At 41.4% G+C, this 27,775-nt stretch overlaps 1 protein-coding gene across 9 annotated transcripts in view; it reads left to right on the top strand.

Moving 5' to 3' along the window:
• The window catches only part of NEBL (nebulette), a 215,104-nt gene that overhangs the window by 77,673 nt on the left and 109,656 nt on the right, over positions 1–27,775 (top strand). For 5 of the 9 annotated variants that reach the window (XM_073581843.1, XM_073581833.1, XM_073581837.1 and 2 more), the window contains exons 1-2: positions 20,323–22,449; positions 24,581–24,694. Coding sequence is in view for 2 of the 9 variants with exons in the window: in XM_073581841.1 (XP_073437942.1) it covers positions 12,138–12,222; positions 18,098–18,205 (193 nt within the window). In the remaining 7 variants the exon portion in view is untranslated. Of the gene's footprint in view, positions 1–12,137; positions 12,223–18,097; positions 18,206–20,322; positions 22,450–24,580; positions 24,695–27,775 lie in introns of those variants that run through there. The other 4 variants (XM_073581841.1, XM_073581842.1, XM_073581834.1 and 1 more) reach the window with 3 other exon arrangements.

The raw sequence follows: 27,775 nt of genomic DNA on the forward strand, positions 1-27,775 counted from the left end.
GGAGACTTCTAAGGTGGCCAGCAATGAGTCCAGACCTGAATCCCATAGAACACCTGTGGAGAGATCTAAAAATGGCAGTTTGGAGAATGCACCCTTCAAATATCAGGGACCTGGAGCAGTTTGCCAAAGAAGAATGGTCTAAAATTCCAGCAGAGCATTGTAAGAAACATTGATGGTTACCGGAAGCGGTTGGTCGCAGTTATTTTGGCTAAAGGTTGTGCAACCAAGTATTAGGCTGAGAGTGCCAATACTTTTGTCTGGCCCATTTTTGGAGTTTTGTGTGAAATGATCAATGTTTTGCTTTTTGCTTCATTCTCTTGTGTGCTTTTTCATTTAAGAAAAATTAAATTAAGATAATAATACCAAAGAATTTGTGTTTGCAATCATTTTCAGGAAGAAACTGAGTATTATCTGATAGAATTGCAGGGGTGTCAATACTTTTGGCCACAACTGTATGTGAACAGACGCTCATACTGTAATGTGTTCAAGATCTTTCTCTGAAAACCACAGATAGAACACATACATGAATGTAAATATATGGTGGTCAGCAGGTGCTCTGGTCCGCTATCCGAAACAGCATGGACCAGGGATCACCCCACCGAAGGCCCGCTTTCATTTTACCGTGGGTGTAATACCACTCAGACAACACAGGGTGAGGGTAGCAGTGCTTAATTGAGCCACAAAACAGGCAAATAACATGTAGAAGAATCCCAGCACAATATCCAAGATGGTGCACATTACAGAGTCTTACCCTTCCACTGATTCACCGGGATCTCTTATTCTTTGGATGTTTGGGTGTCTGGATGTCTTGGCTGAATATCTGTTTGATGTTACATAGGCATATAACCTCTCTTTATAGTTAACAACTGTCCTTGAAGTAGTGGAAACGTGTCCTATGTAGTGGCGGATCACACTTCTCTGTTTGTCTTCTGATGAATGAGTCTGGATTTGGCAAATGCCAGGCGAATGTTACCTACCTGACTGCATTGTGCCAATTGTAATGTTTAGTGGAGGATGGATAATGCAATGGGGTTATTTTTCAGGGGTCGACCTACACCTCTTAGTTCAAGCAAAAGATATCTTAATGCTTCAGTATACAAATATATTGTAGACAACTTTTGTGAGAACAGTTTGGAGAAGGCCCTTTTCTGTTCCCTACAACTTTGCCAAGTGCACAAGGTCCATAAGGGCATGGTTGGAGAAGATTGGTGTGGAAGAATTTGATGGGCCGCACAGAGCCCTGACCTCAACCCCATCGAACATCTACGGGGCGGACCTGGATGGAGATTGTGAACCCAGCCCTCTCCTCCAACATCAGTGTCTGACACCACAAATGATTTTCTGGAAGAAGGGGCAAAAATTCCCACAGATCCCTGAAAAATCTTGCAGAAAGTCTCCCTACAAGAGCAGGAGCTGTTATAACTGCAAAGGGACCGATTCCATATTAATGTCTATGGATTTATAATGAGAAGACCTAAAAACTCATGTAGATGTGATGTGTAGGAGTCATATTACACCTGCAGGAACTTTTATGACATCCATGTAAATTAAATACTGTATGGTTTATTGTGGCCTGCTCTGCACACAATAAACTGATTAAAGGGGAGAAAAAATGTGATGACCTTATTTTAACCATTAAAAATATTTCCAGCTACTTTATGGTAGAGACTTGTAAGACTGGAGTGATCTATGAAAAGGAGGTGAGGGCTGCAAAAGGAGGGTGTGGACTGTAAAAAGGAGGCATGACCTCTAAAATTGGGGCATGACCTCTAGAAATGGGGGTGCGCTTCCAGCGAAAAATAATTCCTACATAACTTAAGAAATGCGGAAATTGTTTGAGTTAGCTTATTGACTGGAAATATATTTTCCAAACATGACAATCCCCTGATGCTGAGTCCATTAAAATAACAATTATTTGCATATTTTTAGGTAGTTATTTTTTTTTTATATATCTATATATAACAATCACATTATAAAAATAAATGTTTCTGCAATTTTCTAATTGATGCTTTAAAGATAACATTATCAGGATTTTATGTCCCAAACTAATGGCATGTATGGTAAGAAAAGGTGCTTTAATGCTGAGTAAGCGCTCAACTTTCTTGTAGAAATCTATTTTGCTGGTTTAGATAAATTCATAGTTGAAATTGTATGCTAATGATACACAAGTGCAGTGTGAGGGGCCGTGCACCTACAGCTCTGCTGCCTCTCTGCCTATTCTTCACCCACTACCTGCCTCCTGTCTCTGACTGATAGGTCACTCATGTTTCAGTCATCTCTCCATGTATGTAGCTTCTGTTTGGTCTGTGATTTGGCAGTGTAGCCACAATTTTATGCAGCTCTGAAAAGTATACTGCTGAAAAAAGTCCAGACGGAGTCCAGAGTAGCTCTACTGCCTCATCATAGTGAATGGACCAATCGGGGTTTCATTTGAATCACATCATTTGGAGATTTAGATGGAAACCCCAATGTAAGTGCTCAGCGTAGAGTGCAGGATAAATGTTCCCAAAATACTATGTAAAATGTTTCCAATAAAAGCTTTAACTTAATCCACAAAAAAAGCAAGTCCTCACTTAGGTCCATCATCTGTCAATGGAAATATAGGGGGCTTCCACGTTACTGGTAGCACAAAGGTTCTGGAAAAGTGCTATGCCTCCTCAACCAACAGAAATCCAGTGAATGCTGCACTCTCAAAATCTATGCCCCCCCCTCCATTCTGAGCCCCAGTGTGCCTAAACATTTAATATCCACATGTTTGGCACTTCTGTAACAATGAGAGCCCGCTTAATTTATGGGTGCATGTCTCCAGAAGCACGATCTGGGCATAGTGTACTGGGCACTACAATGTACTGGGCACTACAATGCATGGGTACTACAATAGCAGATTTGCAATGCTCATTCTTCAACACTCACTGCTGCTTATTTCTGGAAAACACACATGGAGTCAAAATCGTCACTACACTGTAGATAAATTTCCAGAGGGGTGTAATTTAAAAAATGGAGTCACTTGAGAAGGGATCCTGCTCTTCTGGCACTTAAGGACTCTCTATATATGGAATCCGCAAACTATTCTATGATAACTCTAATGATCTTTTTACTCCTAGACCTGTGACGGGGACAAGGGGGCATCCTCTACGTCAGGAGGAAAGAAGGTTTAAGCATAATCACAGACGCGGATTCTTTACTGTAAGAGCAGTGAGACTATGGAACTCTCTGCCATATGATGTTGTAATGAGTGATTCCCTACTAAAATTTAAGAAGGGACTGGATGCCTTTCTTGAAAAGTATAATATTACAGGGTATATACACTAGTTTCCTTAATATTGCGTTGATCCAGGGAGCTAGTCTGATTGCCGTATGTGGAGTCGGGAAGGAATTTTTTTCCCCAATGTGAAGCTTACTGTTTGCCACATGGGTTTTTTTTGCCTTCCTCTGGATCAACATGTTAGGGCAAGTTAGGATAGGATATGGGTTGAACTAGATGGACTTAAAGTCTTCCTTCAACCTTAATAACTATGTTACTAACTATGTTAACTTGTTCTCCAAGAGTCAAATAGCACTTCATCTCTCCCAAGTCTCGCCATGTGGCTAAGCAGTACTGTACAACCAATATAAGGGTATTGCCACATTCATCAAAAACTGTATGACAAATTTTAGTGCCATTTTACCCAGCTCAGTTGAGGAGCAAATTGTACCATTCATTTTCTCCTATTATCCCTTCTGAAAATTAAACTTGGGACCAAAGCAACATTTTAGTGGAAAAAATGGTAATTTTTTTAGATGAATTCCTCAAGCGGTGAAGTTTCCAAAATGGCTTCAAGGTGCTCTCCACACCTCTAGATAAGTTCCTTGAGGAATGTAATTTCCCAAATGGGGTCACTTGAGGGTTTCCACTGTTTAGGCTGTTCAAGGGCTCTTCAAATGTGACATAGCATCCTCCATCAATTCCAGCCAATTTTACGTTCCAAAACTCAAATGGTGCTCCTTCCCTTCCGAGCCCTGCCATACACTCAAGCAGTAGTTTTCTACCACATATGGGTTATCAGTTATCATACCCACTGTGTTGTGTGGTATACTAATTTGGTTTAAGGGCATAAAAATTAAAAGTTTGAAAATTGCAAAAATGTTCAACATTTTTGCCAAAATTCCGATATTTTCTTTAATATATGCAAAAAATATTGACCTAAATTTACTAATACCATGAAGAACAATGCGTCGAGAAAGAAAAAAAATTCTCAGAATCAGTGGGATACATTGAAGTGTTCCACAGTTGTTACTGCATAAAGTGACAATGGTCAGAATTGAAAAATTTGGTCTGGTCAGGAAAGTGAAAGTTAGGCCAGGATCACACATGCGAGAAACTCGGACGAGTCTCACATCTTAATATCCGGCACGGAGCATGCGGCTGCATGTATTTCTATGCAAACGCATGCTCCGCTCCCGAGTGCCAGAGGCAGTGCCGGGTATTAAGATGCGAGACTCGTCCGAGTTTCTCGCATGTGTGATCACGGCTTTAGGGTGAAATTTTTTGTAAAAACTTCTTCCTAAAAATAATCTGGATTTGCAAGGCTGTGATTTACTTATGCCTGATGAATTGCAATTTGAGGGTGAAGGGTATACGCCATACTGATGCCACCCAATGTGTTGTAAATCTTTACATATTAAAACAGCAATTGATGTATTTTTCACTATTTTTGAAGCGTTTCTGTTGTATTCGTTTCTGAAATAGATGACATTTTGTTTTACTACATTGTTACCGAATCCAATTTTATATTTAGAAATGTGAGTTTCCTTTCAAGAACAAATGGAGAAAAGCAAGAACAGAATATCCGTGAACTATTCCTTCCTATGGGTGTCACCTATTTTTTTCGAACATCTGCATGTTAATCCGGTTTTGATATTGTTTGGTTTTTCACGTGTGAAGTCCATACAGGGGTGAGGTTTTCAGTGACAGGGCTTATTTCTTACAATACAGGTATCTAGTACTTACATTCCATACATTCCAATACGGCTGTAATAAATGAAAATTTCTGACTCCTGCATCTCCATTCTGAATGGAAGCCACGGCGATAATGTGGTGCCCCTGAGGATTCAGTTGCCACAGAGGTACTGCACCTCCTCCTGAGGTGTAGTACCCCACCATCCAGGTAGGTTGGAGGCTCCTGATCACGCTCCAACACCTGCATCCCACACAACACAGTAGTTCAGCAAAGCCACATTGCGGCTCCCTGCTTGGAGTGTAGCAGAGCACCTTTGGTGGCTCCCTGCTTGGAACACAAAATGTGCTGGGAGGCGGGTGGAGTTAGAATACATAAAAGAGCGGGAAGGTTTAGGATTTCTGAGCAGTCAGTAGTGGAGAGTGAGGAGAGAAGATCCCTGGGAGAGGGATGGAGGAAGAAGGTGCTGCAGCAGATCTCAGTGACCTGCGTCTGCTGGCACGGGAAAGGAACGAAGGAGAAAGACATTGAACAGAAACCTGATCTTCCATGAGAAGGAGAGACTAGTACGGAACGAAGGAGTAAGGCCGGTTTCACATTCGCGCTTTTGAGCGCAGCGACGGCCTGCACACGGCCGCCGCTAAGCCCCGCCCCCTGCCCCGCCTCCACCGGTATCTCCGCCTCCGGGCGCATGACGCTGCATGCGTCGTGCGTCCCCTATCTTCATCACAGAGGGCGCAGGCCGTGCACAGTCTGCGCACAGTCTGCGTTTGGTGGCGCATGCGTCCTTTTGACGGTGCGCCGAGCAGCGCCAAACGCAACCTGTTGCATTTTGGTTGTGCTCGGCGCACCGTCAAAAGGACGCATGCGCCGCCAAACGCAGACTGTGCGCAGACTGCGCATGGCCTGCGCCCTCTGTGATGAAGATAGGGGACGCATGCAGCGTCATGCTCCCGGAGGCGGAGATACCGGTGGAGGCGGGGCAGAGGGCGGGGCTTAGCAGCGGCCGTGCGCAGGCCGTCGCTGCGCTCAAAAGCACGAATGTGAAACCGGCCTAAAAGGGAACAGAGGATGTGGGTTAGGAGAGAACCCTGTCTAGAAGTTCTAAGCGCAAGGCTGGGGACCGGTCCCCGAGGTTGTATGGATACTAATGGTCCTACAGCAGACACCGGTGGAGTAGTGAGCTGTAAATGCACTACTCCCATCTAAGACTTGGGGGCACAACAGAAGCTTGGATAGTGAGCCGGGACTCAGGAGTAAGGAGTCCCCGAAGCAGGCTACAGCTCTCTGCCGTACAAGTATGGTTCTTGGGAACATCTGTCAGGAGGAACTCCAGTGTAACTCAGTACTAGGAGTACTTCACACCAAAGGCGCTATAACAGGAGATGTTCAGAAGGGCACATGTTGGCGGAGTGTTGGAAGGGAGCATTCCATCTGACCTGGAGGTTGACTGAGTCCCTGGCCCGGAGGACACAGCACGGAGGCAGGCACCTGTGTGTGCTACAGACTGTGAGTAAAGCTTTGGAACTACACGCCCTGGTGTCCTCCATTTATTCCTGCGCTAACACACCCTGTACCACTACATCGGGGTACCAGCTTCTACACCACCTGTGCCTCTCCTCTACCCCTACATCTACACTGCCCTGGGACTACAGCTCCACCTGTGGGGAGCTTCACCATCTTGGCTGCACCACACCACCAGTCCCAGAGGATCTGCATGCAGCGTCGGCTTAACATCTCACTTGCCGAACACCACAGGTGGCGTCACGAACTATTAATTTAATCATTTACATTACACCATTCAAACTTCCCCTATTAATTGGGCGCCCAGGGCCACGGACCGGGTCACCGCAGCTTGAACACATCCCGCCGACACCGGCCCGGTACCGAGTATCCCACAGCCCTGGGAGGGCGACCCAATTATCTGAACAAAGCTTAAAAAAAAATGTAAATGTGGAGCGTATTTGCATAAAAATGTGTAGAAGCAGCTCCAGATTACCATGTCGTAGAATTAGGTGGAAATCCTGCAATGTGTTTATTTGGACAATGTGCTTGGGTTTAACAGTTCTAGCAAAGTGGATGAGAATTCATGCCCAGTGTGCACTTGGAGATGCAGTAAACCTATGTGTTGTTCTTAATGCTTTTTTTTCCATAGACTTCTATAGGAAGACTTAAAAAAAAGACATGCAAAATTGTAATTTTGTTTTTAAAGGGACCCTCCCTTGCATAAAAATTCTATTTACCTAAATATATAGGGTTAATCTGCAGGTAAATAGCGTTAAAATGCTGTCAGGCCGCCTTACTGAAAGCATAGCTGACAGGAGGAAATTAACCCCTCAAGGACCAGGCGATTTTTCGTTTTTTGCACTTTTGTTTTCCCGACCCCTTTATTTCAAGAGCCGTAACTTTTTTAAAAAAATTTTTCTGACCTGTTTTTCTCCAGATCAGTACAAGTACACAGATACCAAACATTTACAGTTTGTTTATTAAAGTGGTAAAAAAAGATTCAGATATTTGTAAAAAAAAAAAAAAAAAAATTTGCTTGTGTCGCCATTTTCTAAGACCTGTAAAGTTGTCATTTTTCAGGATCTCGGGCTGTGTGACGGCTTATTTTTTGCGCCCTGAGCATGGTGTTTTTATTGATAGCTTTTTGAGGTAGATACAATGTTTTGATCTCTCATTGCATGTTATTACAATATTGCGGAGACCAAAAAATCCCATAATTGTGGATTTTCTATAGCTTTTTTCATTACATCATTTTACTGTCAGATTAATTTACTTTATATTTTGATAGATCAGAATTTTACGAATGCAGGGAGGCCAAATATGTCTGTTTATTTTTTTGCACTTATTTTAATGGTGCAAAAGGTAGTGATTTCAACTTTTGAATTTTTTTTTCCTATTTTAAAAACTTTTTTTTTTTTACTTTTCACTGTATGTAATAGTTCCCTTACGGGACTTGAAGCTGAGATCATCCAATCGCTTGTGCTGTACATAGATGCACTGCTATGACATGCAAAAATCAAGATCTCCCATGAATGTCAGCTACAGAATAATTCATCTGCCAGGAAAGAGGCAGGCTCAGCTTATGAGCCCGCACGAAATTCAGGGACATGACATATGACATAAGTGTACGTCATATGTCGGGAAAGGGTTAAAGTGATCCTGTCTTGTGCTAAAATGCGATTCACCTGAAGCTTTAGGGTTAATTTGCAGGTAAATAGCATAAAAATGCTGCTGGGCTACCTTAATGAAAGTGCGGCTACTGGGAGGAAATGAAGTATTATCCTCATGGCAGCTGCTTGTTTTCAGTCACAGGGGCGGTGCACATAGCAGCTGTTCACTACTCACTATACTTTAACTACTTCTAAGTGCTTGATTGACAGCTTACTTGACATATCCGCATGTAAATATTTAAACACATGACAGATTCCCTTTAATTGCAGAACTTTGGCATTTTTACACTAATAAAACTTTGGAGGCAAGGGTTAACATTGCGTATTTGGTGCAGATTTTAGATGCAAATGTTCTGCTCATAAATACTTGGCTTTTTACAGTATCAGCAAAGTAGATGAGTTTTTAGCTTCATTTTAAGAACATGTTGCATTTTTCTTGGTGCGGACTCTACATGAAAATGGGCTTTTTTTGGGCTTTTTTTTACCTATTCATTTCAATGGGGACCCTAAGCTCACAGGTAACATGGTTAGTCTGCCACTGTTTCAATGCGATTTTGTTGTATTTTCTGCAACAAAATACAAATCTAAACAGATGCATGAATCAGTAGGTAAACATGTGTAAGGAGGTGGAGGGGACCCTCATGTGCCTCCTCTCCCCTGGACGCTGTTTATATGATTACATGCAGCACCTTATTGTTCACTAATGTTATTATACTTGCTATGTGCTGTAATGTGATGTTTTTGTAATGTATTGTCTATAGGCTTAGGGATAGACTAGGATATAGTATAGAACCATATAGGGATTAGCATAGTGGGGGAATCGTAGAGATATGGAATAGAATAGATTAGGAGTGTTAGTTAGGTATAGTTAACATAGGGGTTTGTTATTAGGGATGAGTTAGAGTAGGGCAGAGCATAGGGATACAGTCAGGACACTTACTGGTTAGGCAGCAGAGCCTGGGTAGCCTTGCCCAGGTAAAGGTGTAAGGAGCAGTGAAGCAGACAGTTTACCTGCCGTGGAGCTAGAGCTGCTACGGCAGGAAGGGTCCCCAGGCTGAGGATTGTGCAGTCGGGCACCAGCTAAGAAGGACCACCCCAAGAAGGATCTGGGGTCTACGACTGGGACAGGAGTAGCTGAGATGGTGTTCCTGGCAGGGAACTGACGAGGGGTTGGCAGGGAGCTGGTGACACTGAAGGCAAGGATGAGACAGAGATTGTCTAGAGATAAGACAGGGATTGCCTGAAGAAGGGAGACAGAGCTGACAGGAAGGATAGAGGCTGCTGGAAGGCAGGGAAAGATGTCCCTTTACACAACCTGTGCTGCAAGTGTGATGAATGCCCTACTGAATAGTAAAGTTAAACTGTTGGAAAAGAACTGTGAGTATGAGATGTTTTGTGGAGCTTGGAAACGAGGAGCCGGAGTGACAGAACCCGAGAGGTCTTTAACAGTGAATGTAAGAGTACTGTTGCGCACGCTACACGTGCAGCAGAAGGGACACTGTATTCTATCTGTGGGGCACCAGGGTGTGGGAGCAGAACAGCCCGCTGCCACGACTACCACCCTGGCCGCCTTACACATGCACGGATTTTAGTTGCAGATTTCAGTTTAGAAATCTGCACATAAAATCCACACCAAATATACAATACGTAAATCCATTATTAAAGAAAAACCTGCTAAATCAATTCTGAACCAAAGAAGCGTAAAAAAAGGTAAAACGCATAAGAAAACAAATCACCAAAAAAGGCAATAAAAACAGCAGATTGACTTTGCGTACTTTGGGGCAGGCACCTATGGGAAAGAAAAGCAGAGAAAAAACAGTAAATAAGCGCCTGACAGTTATGGTGTCATAGAACATGACCTTGTGACATCAGATATCTACCGTTATATTCACAGCTAAGGATTATGAGGTCATTGGATGCGACCTCTATCTGAATGTTATGACATCACAGATCAGCATGATGATGTAAGCAGCTGATGTTCATGATGTCATAGTATCTGAATACTTCCAGGATGTTAAGTAACAGTACGTAATCAGATTCTCATGATTGTGATGTCACAGACTGATATCACCTTTGTGGATGTGATGACATCACAGCATGAATATTACAAATACTTCATAACAGGAATGGCGCTACAGATTGTGCTATTAATGAAATTCACCATTAGTGCCCCCAACTTTCACAGATATTGGTTCTCTCATATGGACCAAAAGGACCATTTTTGGCCCCCACTATAGATTCAAGGGGCCAGGGACAACTGTAATCCCAGCACCCATTCTGGTTTAAAGTGGGGAAAATGGAAGCTGGGAATTTTACAGAAAGTGATATGTACAGGAAAAATATATTTCTTTCTTTCTTTCTTTCTTAGGATTTAGGGTAAATCTCAAATTAAAATATTGGATGGGACATTTAATTACTCGTTATTGTTTTGAATATTTTTTGTATGTACAGCGATCCTTGCTGTAATAGAAATTGGAATCAATTTCATGGTGAATCTCTGTTTATAAACAGCAGCCAGCAGAGCTGCAGTGTAAAGCATGGTGGTGATTGAATGTGGATTTCAGATTACTCCTGTAGCAATGCCGCTGCATTACAATATTAACGTGTATGCTGCCAGTGACTCATAGTAAAATGCTGTTTGTTGAAGCAGAAGGAATAAACATTGCTGGTGTTACTGAATTACTACTCCCCTCCTTTATCCTTAGTGTCATTGACAAATTCGAGCAGGATGCCTTTGCTCATACCCTACCTTGCAGCTATGGAGCAGGCGGCTCTGCGTGATGTGGTGATGCCAGGCAGCAGCGCAGTAGATCAGCTGCGGCAGTCACTTCTCATCAGATCTAAGATCTGGCCATCTGTGTCATGAAAACACACAGAATAAAAACAAAATATCCCCTCCCGGTAGCACGCTGCTCGGCCTTAGTCCCAGACATCAAATAGCATATGTCCGAGAATCTCCCATATGTCGCAGTTCGCATTTAGAATGTAAGCTCTTCCGGACACTCAGACTTAGGACATATTCATACCATGCACTTAATTTGGGTTTTCATTGCAAATGTAGCCAGGGAAGCGATGTGAAATGGCGCCTCATGGTGGGATTGCGATACCACCATTGCTATGGGTTGTCCCGAACAGGATCGCTCACATTCTGGGCTCATAAAATGTCCAACTGTAGAATGAGAAAACTCTTCCGAAAAGTATCATTTTTATTGGTGAATGTGCACTATATGGAAGTATTACTTGCCCTATATGTTGTATTATCAGTTTTATTTACTCACTGTGTGACTATATTATTTATGCAGTGGTATTATTTGGGCACGGTTAGGTGGTATCATTTATCTAAAATACAATTTATAATCTGGGCACTGTAAGGCTTTATTATTTATGTACTGTGTGACTATATTATTTATACACTGCCTTGAAGAATTTGGGTAATGTACGGTGGTATTATTTGGGCACCATGTGGTGGTATTTATCCAATATGCAACATATAACGCGGCACTGTACGGCTTTATTATTTATGCACTGTGTGGCTATATTATTTATATATTGCCTCAATGTATTTTGATGATTTATGGTTGTATTAGATGCTGCATTATGACGATGTTTATTGGCACTGGATGGCACTCTTACCTCAGCACACATAGGATTGTTTTGACATTATTACCACTCTGACATTGACATTCAGGCATTGTATAGCAGTATGCACTGTAGGAGTAGAATGTACCCGTCATATAATGTGTGTAATGTAAAGCAATATTTGTAGACCTTTTCTTTTAGTGAAAGCAGATCTTTTCCTAGATAGCACTTTACAACTGCATCCGTTACTAAATAGATCATATGGACTTGATAAGGCTGTTGTACTTACTTTGAAAATCCATACAAAAATGGTTCCATAATAGTGATATTAAAAGAAGCATTTTAGGATTGAAGATAGTGTGAAATAGCTCACGAGTCCTAATGCTTTCAGTCTTCAGTGCTTTCGGTGTGATATATCATTCACCATTTTTTCTTTTTTTTATAGACACTATCCCAAACAGTCCTTTACGACTGTTGCAGATACGCCAGAAAACCTCCGGCTGAAACAACAGAGCGAAATTCAGAGTCAGGTAACTGAATATACACAGTCCATAACCTCGAAAAGGGAGAGGGCTTTACAGAGAGTCACCTTGTCGTATAATAGCACAGTCACAAGATCTGCTGTTCTCTTACTTGCTCTCTGCTATGTGGTCTAAAGATTGCAAATCCTGGGCACAAATTCACTTCTGATGTCTGGTCCTAGGTTACGGGGTCTACATTTTCTTACAATTAAAGGGGTTGTCTCTACTTAGCAATAAGGCTCTGAAATGCCCTTTTGGACTGAGCGTTGACCTCTCATGTGTGCCATTATTTCCTTATCTATGGGGCTGCCCAAAACAGTTCAGATTTCAGGGCGGTCCTTGGCTTGCTCTGACCGTCCCATCGAAAATGAAAATAGCAGTGTAGTGCGTGCACATCCACCACCAATATTAAAGGGGCATTTCAGAATACCATTCTCATGACCGGTCAGGATTCCATCGGCCAGACCCTCAATAATCAGAAAGTAGTCACCTATCCGATGCAAAGGTGGGACAACACCATTAGTGAGGACATCTACCAACTACCATGAAGGTCCTACACACTCCAATCCACCTTATGGTGAGACCAATTTTTTGTCAGCCCCATAGATGTTGAATGGAGTGGCAGAATATATTAAAGGGGATATCCGGGACTTTGTTAAAAAAAATGTGCCTCAGCACTAACAGTCAAGTGGCTGCTCCTGTTGAAAACCATGCAGTAAGCTACAGACTTATATGTTGGAGGAGTTACATTGCAGTGTCAGCAGATGGCGCTGTTGCATATGTTGATGCTTAATAATATGTAGTGTATCATAACTGTTTTTCTTGTTTAAACTGTCATTCTTTTGTATAGCAGCCATCTTAGGATAAGTCTCGTTTTTCCTCTCCGTTGATGATTTGTATAGTTCCTGTATGTCACAAGTAAACTATGGTTTTCTCACAAATGTCTGATTGCTTTTACGCCTGCTGAAGACAAACAAAACTTCAACAGCTCCCTACCTGCCTGTTGTGCCCTTTGCCATTCTTCGCCACCTCGGAGTTGTCACAGACCGCTCCTGCCAGCGATTCTGCTGATGCTATACCAACAGAACAGTGGCTTCTTTACAGCAGAGGCATCTGAATCGCCAGGAGGAGCGGTCTGTTTCTGCACTGTGTCGGTGAAAAACGGCTCCAGGCACAACAGGCAGGTAGGTAGCAACAACTTGCCTGTTAATGTTTAGGCACCTTTTTTTTTTTTTTTACAATATCCCAGATATCCCATTTAAGTCTAAAAAGCAAAATGTTTACTAGCTGTAGATATACCAGGTGTAGATAGGCTTAATCCAAGGAACGAACCATGCCCCTATGTAGCATTCCAATGAGAGTCCAAAAATGCATCTTTAGTCCAGCCACATCAGTAGAGCATAAAATCTTCTTGAATAAAAGCAAGTTGTAACAGAGTAACATCATAAAATGAGGTGAGGGACCTACGCGTTTTAAGCAGTTAACCCACTCTTAATCATGGCATACTGTGTTCATCTCAAAGATTATTAAAGGGGGTGTCCGGGACTTTTCAAAATGCAAAAAATGTATCTAAGTACTAACAGGCGAGTAATTGCAACTTACCTGCCTGTTGTGCACGGCGCCGTTCTCCCTTGGCGGCAGAGCGGTCACAAATGGTTCCTGCCAGGGATTCAGCTGCCTCTGCTGACGCGACGGGCTGGGAATTCTGAGGTCAGTCTGATTGGATGTTCTGCCCTGTCTACACAGCGGACCGGAAAAGAAGCCTCCGCTCTGTAGACGTGACATCAGTAGAGGCCTCTGAATCTCCGGCAGAAGCGGTCTGTGACCACTCTGTGCCGGGGAAGAACAGGATTTGAGACCCCCGATCTAATGATTCATGGGGATCTTAATTGTGGATCCTCCAGCAGTTGATCACTAATCGTCTATGTATTGTGGGAAAACCCTGTAAACATTTTGCATCTTTTTGCCTACTACAGAGAGACAAATAAGATCCATCAGTAGCTACATTATAAGTGAGTTGCATATACAGTGGGTTCTGAAAGTATTCAGACCCCTTCAAATTTTTTACTCTTTGTTTCATTGCAGCCATTTGGTACATTTAAAAAAGTTCATTTTTTTCTCATTAATGTACACTCTGCACCCCATCTTGACTGAAAAAAGCAGAAATGTAGAATTTTTGCAAATTTATTAAAAAAGAAAAACTGAAATATCATATGGTCATAAGTATGGAAAGTATTCAAACCCCTTTAAAGAGTGAAACATTTAAAGAAGTTTGAATACTTTCCGTAACCACTGTAAGTGAAAACTCTGCACCCAGCTTTCTACATCAAGTCTGTCTCAGTGGTGGCAGAAAACTACTGTTGCATTACGGCTCATTGGTGCAGGAATGAAGTCATTCAGACTCGCCCCTACACTGCAAAAATAGAATAGGAAATGCCACCCTTCCTTTCTGTTGACAGCGTATATTTACAAAAATGTGATTTGCACTATTGAGGAAAGTTTCAAGAGTTCTGAACTCCTCTCAGAAGTCATTTATCATCACCAGGAAGTCAAAAATATATGATGTTATTAGGAAGGTCCAGACATTATTTACAATATTCCCAACAGACAGAAAAATGGAAAGATGCCATTATGGGAATTTGTTCACATGTCCGTTTAGATATTTTGTTTGTTTGTTCTTTTTTGGGAGCAAAAAAATTGAATAAATAATCAGCAAAATATAAATGGAAGCAGCGTAGCCGTAGCCCCCAACCTGTTATGAATGGGTCACCGAGGAGGATGGCAGGAACAGGCTAAGCCACCAGAAAACCAGAGAGGTTGGTAACTAAGCGGATTGCAGACCCCTGATCCTATCCACACAACTAGCAGTAGCCGTGGAGCATACCTACGTTGCCTTAGACGCCTCGGCACAGCCGGAGAGCTAACTAAGCCTAAAGCAAGAAAGGTTAAATCTAAACTGCCCCGGAGCAGATTCCAAAGGAATAGACAGCCCCCAAACATATATTGTCGGTGAGACAAGATGAAACACAAACGCAGGCAGAAAAATAGACTGAGCAAATGATGGGGCCCACACTGACTAGACAGGATAGGAAAGAAAAGACACTGTCTGCAATCACGCAAAAAACCCTGAAAAATCCAACACGTCTGATGTACACAAAAACACTGAAGTCACACGACTTCGCCCCCACTATATCAGCACTCCGGTATTAACTGGAAGCAAAGCAAAAGAGACTAATATAACAGGGGACAGAACAAACTGGCACATGCAGTAACATATGGGCGGTGATTCAGCACAGCCCCAGCTGGAGCTGGCTGACCCGCACAAAGCAGAGATAGACAAAACCAGATCAGATGCAAAGGATTAGCAAATGAATTACTTAGCTGAACAATACAGGAACAGGGCAGGAGACATCAGACCTCTGAATACACAGGAAAGCAATCACCAGCAGGGATTGCAGGAAGTCTGCAGACTTAAATACTCCAATCCGTAACCCCAGATCTCCAATCGTCATCATCATCATCAGGTGACAAATCTGTCAATCTGGCCAGCTCCACTACCTCCAGTAACCACCGGAGGGAGCAGGGGGAGCTTCGGCTCAGAAGTCTGAGCCAGGGAATTCACAACACCAACCCCTATTGAATTGTTTTGTAAAAGAAGAAAGTTCTCCATGCACAAATTTTTCTTCCATTCTAAAAAAATGGCGACCAGCTGGACCTCATAACGGTCAATTAGGTACCTGCAGACAAATGGAAAGTTAGAATAGAAATGTGAACGAAGCCTTAGACGCACAGGGATCATCATTCTAGTTGAATGGTAAATCTGCTTAGTTATAGGCTGTGTTCACATGTGCAGTGTGTTTGATAATTTTTAGGTAAAAATTATCCCTAAATACAGTACTTTACTGCAATATAAAGACAAAAACGCATCAGAGGAATGGGCTGAGATGTTGTAGAGATGCACTACCTGACATTGCAGTGCTAGGCACTTTAATTACGGGATGGCAACACTACATGTCCTTTATTCTACTGATCACCTGGGCTCCCAGAAGTTAGACCCCTCGACCACAGATCAGACATTGTTAGGTTGTTCTGGGCAATTAATGCAAACTCATTGTCGATCCCCATTAAAGCTGCCATACCGCTTTGTTACAGTGACATAATACGCCACATATGTTTTGAAGCCCTATCTATTATTCCTTGGAAGGAAGAGAGCTTATGTTTGACAATATGAGTGATTCACATTCATCATGGCAGTGCTGCTCTTGCCACGTATACTATATATTTAGATATATTAACTATTCAGCGTGCGTCCACAATGCACTCACTGCTTCACATGATCCTCATCAGCGCACAGCTCATCCCAGGACCAAATTTGCCTCCTGCAATGATTCTTTTTTTATATTCGTGGTGGCACAAATTACTAAATAATTCATCTTACATTGTTGAAAAATCTATGATTCATTCTTTATATAAATTTTTCAAAAAACTTTAGGACAAATCCCCATAAATTGCACATTTATTGTCCATTTTTTCAATGCCTTTTTCCAAATGTGTACATACAATTCATTTATAACAAAGTTGGGCAATTTGTAAATATTTTTTTTCCGGTGCAAATTTTGACTTACAGACTGTATTATATTCTAGATCTGCATTTAAACATCTGCAGTATTCCTTGCTGATTTATTCTGGGAAGTATCATCTTGACATCGGACACTTTTCTGTTATGGGATAAACTTACAGGGTGTCTGTCGGCACAGAATGTCTGTTAAACCAAAGTACAGTTGCTGAGTGCACCCTTGGCGTGGCCAAGCAATTAAAGGGGTTGTCCAGCCCTAAGCTACAAGTATGCAGTCACTCTGTGTGACAGCAGATTTGTAAATCCTCCCAGTGTGCGCAAGTATGCAATTTGCATATATGCCGTCACATGCCAACTAGACATGTCAATACATTTGCGTAGACATATCTAGTCAGAATGTGGCAAATCGCATACTTGCGGTTACTGGGCATGAATCATAATCCATTGAATTATGGAGTGTTCAGAAAATGATTGATGCACGGGGAGGGTGAGTGAAGAGTTGCTTACAGAGCCTGCTCTTGCTATTCTGCCCCAGTCTACACTGTCAAGCTAAAAAGTAAGTTGCAGAAGAAATGGGAAATATGTAACTTAATTACCCTGGTAATATCAGCTGATCACAAAAGTTTCTGAAGAAAGGCCTATGGTGATCACTGGATTGTTCTGATGGCTTTGTTGGGTGTCTAGCAATCCCATGTCTTATAGAATACATATTTCTTCAATTCTTAACAAATAATGGACTTTCATATTATTAAGTTGAGCTGATTTTTTTTCTTGTATGTGAAAGGGAATCTATCAGCAGGTTTTTGCTATGTAACCTGAGAGCAACATAATATAGAGCAAGAGAACCTGATTCCAGGTTCACTTCATATGTCACTTATTAGGCTGCAGTTCCAATACAATCAGTGTTTTATCAGCAGATTATCACTGTGGGAATAGCTTTCACATGCAGACCAGTCATGCTAATCTGTGCAACCCCACCCTCACTACTGATTGGCAGCTTGCTGACAGTGTATACAGGAAGCTGCCAATCAGGTATATGGGCGGGGTTATACACAGCTCAGCATTCTACCACTGTTACATCTACAGCAGAAAGCACAGGGATTGTAGCTAAACTGCACCAAGCAGCCCAGTAAGTGACACATCACTGGAATCAGGGTCTCTTCCCCTACATCATGCTGCTCTCAGAATAAATAACAAAAAAAAACCTGCTGACACATTCTCTTTTAATAGACTGTTGTATAAGTCATATGTGAATTGTTCGTGTGCAGTAAGTAATATATTGCTGAAGGTTATTCCTTTCTTTTGTAGGTAAAATATAAAAGAGACTTTGAAGAAAGTAAAGGCCGAGGCTTCAGCATTGTCACAGACACACCCGAGCTCCAGCGACTCAAAAAGACCCAAGAACAGATTAGTAACGTATGTTCAAGCGTGATCCCTATAAAATGTGTGGCGTGCGGCAGTGCTGGTGTGCGGTGTTTGAGGAGCGGGTATGCGAGGATAAAGTGAATGTGACTGTGTGTCAGGTTCAAATGCAGTGAGCTGACATCCAATATCTCCGGCAGGATCTCGACTGTTATTACCGCCCTTTCCTAAGTTCCCATCAGTAAATTTGTCTAATTATCTAGACAATTGAGAAAAGAGAGATGATGCAGATTTGTCATTCGAGGATCTGACATTGACTTATAGTTTAGCTCTCTCCAGTAGGTGGCACTAAAGACTATTCTCTTCCCTATGGAGGAGAGCTACTTTGCATACTTTTTTCCCATGGAGCATCGCAGGTAAGAACCCCTTAATGAGAATTGATGCCCTCTGGAGCTGAAATCCTGAAAGAAGACAACACAAGAACAGGTGACTTTTTTTATTGCAATATCTCTTATAACAATGGTGACGAGTATACAGTAGAGTTGAACAAAACTATTCATAGGACCCTGGTTCAGCTGCCGCATCGGTAGTACGTGGCCACCACACCATAGCGTTACGAACCCTCCTACCACCTTCTGAAATCCCTGGCGCCTCTTTTGATTTGTAAGCTCTTGTAACATCATGAATGCATCGAAAGACGTACCTGCAATAGGTGTAGGGGTTCAATAACACCTGGGCCCTGAAGCTTAGAATCCCAAAAAGTCTGTATGGCCTATATGAAAAAATTAATACTATTAAAGGCTATCGCTTGGGTCTGCATGCGCCTGCACAGGTTGCACCATTGTTATGTCCGCCCCTGCTATGGATCAATATTTTACCACTGTATGGTATAGGGATATACAATTTTCTTCTGCCATCAGGCACAGTATTAGGCTGGGATCACACATGCAAGAAAATCAGACGAGTCTCGCATCTTAATACACGGAACTGCCGCCGGCACTCGGGACTGGAGCGTGCGGCTGCATGTATTTCTATGCAGCCACATGCTCCGCTCCCGAGTGCTGGCGGCAGTGCTGGGTATTAAGATGCAAGACTCTTCCGAGTTTCTTGCATGTGTGATCCTGGCCTTACAGAGATATTCTGTCCTGTAAGTATTCACCATGTGCATTCATGAGTGCTATAGAGGGACACCATAAGGCGGCACATTGTGTCCATAGTATATCTGTAATGAACCATGGGTATTCTCCATGCCATCACGTAGGCATCATTCACACAGCGCTGCTGTTTGTGGTTCTTTACAGAGATGTGATAGATATTGCATAAATCTCAGTATAAAAGATGCCGTTATCAGGCTCACGTCTCCCCAGGCACTGGCTCACTTGCACGTCTTATAACTGTGTATTGTGGATTTTCAAAGTTTGTACATTTCTTTGCAAACATAAAACGTTCTTCTCGTCTTTGTAACAATTCAGGTCTTTGACAACTTTGCATTTTTGCCGTTTTTGTACTCTAAGCAAATTGATCCACTGGATGAGAGGCTGAAAGCTATTTCTGACCGCATATGCTGAGTGTTAAAAATACATCCTCATATCTAATGGCAAAGTAAAAGCTCTTTTATATCTATCCTACAAACATATTTTCTGAGATTCTCCGTCCTTAACAGATCTTATTTCAGTGTTGAGGAATACGATGTAGCAACTTTTACCTATAGGTTCAAATGGACTAAAGTACTTATTAAATGGAAAATTGGAGCGGACGGTCTGTGCTACCAATCAGGTTGCTGCTTTTATTCTTCAAGAAACTACAGAGAAAATGAAGCCGGAATCTGTTTGGTTCTATTATACATTTTTTCGTTTTGGCAGATTTCCTTTTTTATTTCATCTGAATCTATTTAAAATACATCTGTCAGTAGGATCAACCTTCTCAACCGTCTATATTGGCATGTAGGTCATAGGGAGCTGAACAAAATGACACCTTGATATATGCAATCCGATGAATGGTTCCCGAGAAATTAATGTTTTTATAATATGCAAATGAGCTGAAAAGATCTTTGTGGCACAGAGATCTTTTAATCTCATTTGCATATAAGAACAAACATGGATTTCTCAGTAACCATTCATGGGATTACAGATACCAAGGTGTCATTTTATTCAGCTTTTTATGACGTTCGTGCCCATATAGACAGCTTTGAAGGGTTAATCCTACTGACAGATGCCCTTTAAGGTGGTCCAGGTAAGGCCATGCCTGTCAACACGCAGATGGGAAAGGTTTCATTCTTTTGGGCATCCTAAAACCTTGATGCTGTGTGTCTTGCTCTGCCTAGTTGAAAGATAACTGCACACACATATACATACAGCCCTCTTAATGAAAACTACTACAATATTGCAAAGAAGACACCACCCAGAGACGCACACATAAGGTTCCTTGTGAAACGCAAGTACTTTTATATATGGCTTATTGAGTTTCCCAAGAATATTAATTATTTTTATTTTAAATAAAACAATGAGCGTCCAATAAAAAAAGTATTAGACAGTACAGCAAAATGTTAGAAGATACTTTTGAAACTGCATATTTTACATAATCATTATTATGCATTTACTATTCATTTTGTTACCTGTAGTTTATATATAATTGACATATTATTTGGAAATGTTTTCGTTGGATAATAAATGCTCAAATTTTTATTGATCTATTTCAGGACTACATGGAAAATTCAAGAAGCCCTTAGTGTTTCTAAGCCTATGAACACATCAGTTGTCTTTCCGGACTTATGATATATGGTAGGATGGTCTATGGTAGGTATCCACGTTCTAAGAGCTGACAATAAGCTGGTGGCGTCACTCACACCCACCACCATGGATATGTGCCCACGCCTTTTGCCCAACACAGTGGGTCAACTTATTTTATTTTACCTGTGTCTACCCACCCAGCCATGTCTCATGGGGTCCCAAGGATCTTCAGAGATTGCCACAAAAAATCCATGCCCAGCATGCAAGCTCTCACTGTAGGAAGCCAACTGGTCACGTATCAGTAAATATTGTAACTCTGGGAACTAATATGGCCACTAGGAGCAGGCACAGACAGAAGAGGACCCCTGGCAAGAGCAATATATGGGTCCTTTGCCGGTGGTGAAATTTAAAGCTCATAGACCCCAATGCAAAATTTCCAATGGAGCCCCCAATTATTACAAATATTTAATAGTATTGGTTATATCATATAGGGAAAAGGAACCTTTTGGGCCCGTTAGGCTCTAGGGCCCTGATGCGATTTCAACCCCTACTACTATTGTAGTTATGCCTCTGCCCTTTGCTGTCCGTTTGCTTATCATAAGGCATAATTTCACTTGCTTTGGAGCAGGAATATATTTTGTGAGGCAATCTCTTTAAGACAACGATATTTCCACAATAAGTGCAGCTTTCCAAACTCATGTGTGAAGCTACGATGAGAAAAGGCTTGAGGTGTAAATGATGATGATGCAGCTGATTTCACACATATGGCTGACATATGGTTATCCTGATCATATCCAGTGATGATTTGGCAGAAACAAAAAAAAGTATAATATATGAGATACATGATATTTGCAATGCTAAGAAGATCTGAATAGGAGATATGAATGAGTAGACACCTCAGTCCTCACAGGTGTCAATACTCTACTTGTGTTAAGGTGTCTCGACTCCTACACCTTTATTGGCTGTTGACTATTTTTCCCATCCCCCATACCCATGCATTCCCTGTCTGGTAGACTTTTAATGTGTGTTTAATGGGGAGAGGGAAGTAAGCCGCTGTCAGACATCTTTGGTGGTGGCTTACTTCCCTTGAAAACAAAGTGATTAAGTGTCAAAATTCGACATGCCCAATCCTTCTTTCCCCTGGCGTCATCTTTAGTGTGAGATTCAGGAGACCTCCACACATATAAGATAGCTGTAAGAAGTTCGACCCAAGCATGAACGTGAAACTTACGTTCAGTAGCTGACTTGTCTTTTACAACTCACTGGTTCTACTAAAGATTTCCCTATCAATATTTAATTGTACTAGTTAATGGATGTGCTTTTTTTAATAGGCTTTTCAGCATCACCTTCTTTATACTTCGTAACGTCAACCTGAAGACGCCTCATAAAGATCTAAGAACTCGGATTTATTGGAAAAGGAAAAATAATCATCAACTTGTTCATATACAAATGCATAATATCCCAGTTGCTCAAATAGGATTGAAGATCAATAATACGGAATTTTGTGCCTTGGTCCAAAATCGCCACATGCTAAGGGAAGATGTGATACTTCTTTTATGACCTGAACAGGTAAATGTAAAACATTACAATGTATAATATAATTGGATCATATATTTAAATGTGTGTGACTTCGGCACTAACGTAGGAGTAAGGCTCGAATGAAACTGAGTGCTACTAGTTTTGCATTTGACTGGAAGCCACCGATGATCCTACTACAGATGTTGAGAAGAAAGACCATATTGGTTGAAACGTTGATGATTTTCTCTGTAACAATTCTTTATGCCTGAAACTGGCTTAAATTATTGCATAAGTTTAATCCACCCCAAAGCTAACTTAGATTTGCTTTTTGGCACATGGATAGGCAAAGATTTGGCAAATTTATTAAGAAGTGGGTATCTCTTAAAAATTGAATACATTATATTCTTAGTGTATTTTTTATAAGGATCTATCAATATCTGCTGAAATCCCCTACAGCCACTCCACAGTGGAAGTAAAGTCTTCCACAGTAAGATATACTCTTTTGAGCCACTCTTCAAATTTGCCAAAATATTATTGGTAAGTACTTCTCATCTTCATGCCTCAATTTTAATAATTGTGTTTCCTATATTTAAAGGGATATTGTCATCTCAAAGATCCTATCACAATATGCCTCCTTAATGCATCATAAATCTTAATGCAAAAATCTGTTTGGAGATTGACCAGGAGATAGATCAGATTAAATGCAACCCAAAGAAGTCAATGGAGAGGGAGACAGAGAAAAGCATAAATACACAAAGATGCTTCTGATTTCTAGTGTTTTATCTCACCACATGCTGGATTCACTATCAAATTGCATCATCCTGCTGCTTTTTGAGTCACCTGCAATCTTTTTGCAGTGAATATAGATTTTCACTGAGATTGGAGATGGGAGTTGTTTGTCATAAGGTTCTATGGAAAAGGGAGGGGATAGAGGAGCTAGAGGCAGACACAGACATTCTGCTGCAAGTTCTCCTGAAATGACATGTAGAGGAGCTAGAAGTATGCATAAACATTCTGCTGCAATTTCTCCTAAAATGACAGGTAGTGGAGCTAGAGGCCGACACAGACATTCTGCTGCAAGTTCTCCTGAAATGACAGATGGATGAGCTAGGGCTAGGACAGACATTCTGCTGCAAGTTCTCCTGAAAGGACAGATGGGTGAGCTAGGGCAGACACAGACTTTCTGCTGCAAGTTCTCGTGAACAACAGCTGGAGGAGGTAGAGGCAAACACGGGCATTCTGCTGCAAGTTCTCCTGAAACAATAGATGGAGCAACTAGAGGCAGACACAGACATTCTGCTGAAAGTTCTCCTGAAACAACAGATGGAGTAGAGACAGACAGACATTCTGCTGCACATTCTCCTGAAATGACAGTTGAACTTTAAAGTGTAACTGTCATATCAGCAGAACTTGCAGCAGAATATCTGTGTCTGTCTCTAGCTCCTCCATCCTACCCTCCTTCTCCATAGAACTTTATGAGCAGCAACTGTTACCTTAGTAATATGAAAATCTGTATTCACTGAAGACAAATATTATGTGTGAATTGAGAATACGAGACTGAAAGATCAGTCCAGGAGCAGAAAGAAGTGGATTACTCTATTAAGAAACATTACAAAGTTGCTTATTTTCATGTGCATTATTGACTTATGGAAAAAATAATTAAATGATTGTTACTCTTTAATTCCATTCTTTCAGCCACTCAAAAAGATTGTGCAGAGTTTGGGACTCTTTGTGACCCTAGTAATGAACATGTAGTTATATGTTCATACTCTGCTATAGAAAGCACTGTCTTTCCATGCTGCACAGACTTGTTTTTGTTCATTCCCATTCTGGTAGCAGAGGATACATGATGATATTAGAGTAAATAATATTTCAGGGCAAAATGTGCAGGAACAAGATAGTTATAAGCCAGCTGGTGTGATGGGTGGTGGGAATTGTGCAGCAAACAGAAAAGGCTTTGACCATACTTGTATTCCACAACTCCATCTGAAATATCTCCTGACACGGGTACAAAATTTCTTGGCCGTTTAGGGTAATGATGAAAATTACAATGTTGTTTGCCTCCCCAATTTAGGATTAAGGGAGACAATTCTTAGTGTCTTGTAGAAACTGAATTCCTAGCTCGGACATCCAGCACTGCTGTCTTTATTACAGCCCCTTCTTCTTCGTATTCTTCTTCCAGAAGAGACATTGAAAACGTCTCTAAGTGGAAAGGCAAGGACTGAAAGGAAATAATTGTCCTGTTCCTCCTGTGATATGGCCAAACTCAAAGAGGACACCTGGCAAGGCTTACAAGGTAAGGAAATGGGATCTACTTGTGAAAATAAGTCGATGGTTTCCAGGGGAATGCTGCTGTTGAAAGCAAACTCTTATGAGCTAAATGGGCCTATTGTACTGGGAATGTCCTTTCTGCACTCCCAGTAGCTCTGCTGAATTTTAAGATGTGGTGTCTTATTTTCTCAATCTGGCAAACAGTGGACTTGAAAGGCTTCAATTGTGTCATTTGCACTTTGTATGTTTCTCTTGTTGCTGTGGCGGATGAAATAGAAATGACAGAAAGTAGCGGTCTGCCAAAACACCATTATTGCAATCATAATAATGATACTTTATTTCAAGACCAATTTTGTTGATACTTGTCTTAAAGTTTACCCACCTCTACGCAACATATAAAGAGGGTGCTCCATCAAAACGCATGAAGAAGTCACAGTCGGGCAATTCTGGAAATCAAATCTAGACAGAATCCTGCCTTCTAGATAAAACATGGCAAATGGATGCGGCTCCCATTGGGTGACCATTGCAGAGGTCTCAGCTCTCTAGTAGCCACTTGGATACACACAGACACAGGGTTTTTATATCAAAACAGAATAAAGTTTATTGTCCTTCATGTGTTACGTTTCTGCAGCACAAGACTAGGGTAAGAGGGGGAAAACTGACCCTGCACTGCAACTAGGCTGATACCCTGCGATGGAGTGGGCGACCCATTCCTTGCGAATAGACCCACCGACGATCCTAGGTTTATCTCCAGCGAAGACCTATAGATAGGGGGAAGGGGGTCCCTGAAAGATCTGAGGATTGGGTACAAAAACGGGTCACCTCCTAATAGAAAACAAAGAGAAGGCTGCAGAAACAAACTGAAAACAGAAACTAAGACTAGCAGAACCAGAGGTCCCAGAACTGAACTAATTAAACACACAGAAGACAAAGCAAAGCTCCAAGCCCAGACTCAAGCAGAATAACAGTGTTGTCCAGCAAGGAATGGGAGACAGGTGCAGGTTAATAAAGGGTGATAGAATCACCTGACCCAAGACAAACCCAGCACCAGGGGAAAAAAACCAGCAGCCAGAACACTACAAGAAAATGGCGGATAGTCACAAACTGAACAGATTCTAACATCGTGAACTTTACAGCTCCAAGATGAAAACAGTTTTGCCTCAACACAAATGAATAACAAAATGATCCTTTCTTCAGCACAAATGAATAACAAAACAGCCCTTTCCCTGGTTAAGGCAAAATAAATCAAATGGTCTCATGAACTTGGTATTACATGCATTTCTCATTCTCTAGCATAGACTTATCCACCGTGAATGCTCTTTCTCCAGCTCCATACACTATGCTGATCTAAGCTAGCTGCCTGTTATTAAGCCTGTAAAACCCAGAATGGAATATGGGAACGACCTTTCCCACACAGGCTCTTTTGGTCTCTCCTAAATCCTGGACCCAAAATCCAGTCAAAATAAAAACCATCTCAGAGACACAAACCTGACTTTACTGCCTGCCTTCTTACACAATGTAATTTATGACTGCATTAAGTCCACCAGAATGGCAGTTGTGTAGTTGCTTTGACCAAAGGCAAATAATCCCTTAACTAATTACCTAAAAATTAACTTTTAATAATACCACTAAAGGAAACATAATTATTAAAGCCTGCACTGGTATATCTTCATGGTCACTAGCATGCTATTGACTAGACTTTCAACTTATAAAGTGCTCATAGTCCTAATAATGTATTTAATATCATTCAGGAGTATGGACCAAGGTGCTGCCGCTACCTATTTACCAAATCTATTGCCCCAGCATGGCAAGTGCTACTAAAAGATTGCCCTAAGCCTCCTCAACATGTTTCACCAGCTTAAGGCTGGTTTCACACTTGCTGTTTTTTAGTGCAAAAAAAGCATGCGTTTTTTCCCCATGCTTTAACATGGGTGCGCATAGGTGCGCATACACATGCGTTTGTATGCGTTTGTGTGCGCATGCGTTTTTTGTAGTGTGCGCTGTTGCATTTTTTGTGCGTCCGACTTGCCCCCAAAAAGCATGCGCACGCAATGCGTTTTTTTTTTATAGCAAAACACCCATTATAGTCTATGGGTGCGTATATGTGCGCATTGTAATGCGCACGTATGCACAAAAAAAGCACGCGTTTTTAAAAAAACGCACCAAAACCTGCAAGAAACCCGCACGCATGATGCTTTTTTTTCATGCGTTTGTGTGCGCAAAAAAACGCACAGCAAAAAAACGCAAGTGTGAAAGTAGCCTAACTGGCGTCATCAGGGGATTGAGGCTATTTATATATTAAGGCTATTTATCTCCTTGATCAAAAACAAATGTGCAGGTCAATTTTAAAATTATTTTTTACTCTAGAATTATCATCTGACCTGGTATTTAAGAATCCAGATGATCAAAAAATGAAGCTTGTTGAGAACAGTTGTGACAAAATTCTGGCATGAAAAATTAGCAAATTTTGTTGCATGAAAATTTGTGAAATTTTTTGCATCAGTGTAGCGTTAAAATAAAATGCTGGAGGGATTTAGGAGGAGGGGATGTGGTCTCCTGTAGCCCGACAGATTTACAATGCTTTATGCCTGAAACTGACTTAAATTATTGCACAAGTTTAATTCATCCCATAGCTGACTTAAATTTGCTTTCTGGCACATGGATAGGCAGCGATTTGGCAAATTTAGTGGGTGCCTCTTTAAAATTGAATACATTATATTCTTAGTGTATTTTTCATAAGGATCTCTCAGTATCTGCTGAAATTCCCTACATTCTGTAAGCTACAGCTAATCCACAGTGAAAGTAAAGGTCTTCCAAAATAAGATATACTCTTTTTATAGTAACATAGTTAGTAAGGCCGAAAAAAGACATTAGTCCATCCAGTTCAGCCTATAAAATTCTGTCAGAATAAATCCCCAGATCTACGTCCTTCTAAAGAACCTAACAATATCTGTAAGATACAATATTGTTACGCTCCAGGAAGACATCCAGGCCTCTCTTGAACACTTCGACTGAGTTCGCCATCACCACCTCCTCAGGCAGGGAATTCCAGATTCTCACTGCCCTAACAGTAAAGAATCCTCTTTTATGTTGGTGGAAAAACCTT

The sequence above is a fragment of the Dendrobates tinctorius genome, unplaced genomic scaffold (genome assembly GCF_039654945.1).
Source record: "Dendrobates tinctorius isolate UK_male_01 unplaced genomic scaffold, ASM3965494v1 ptg000070l, whole genome shotgun sequence".
NCBI lineage: Eukaryota > Metazoa > Chordata > Amphibia > Anura > Dendrobatidae > Dendrobates > Dendrobates tinctorius.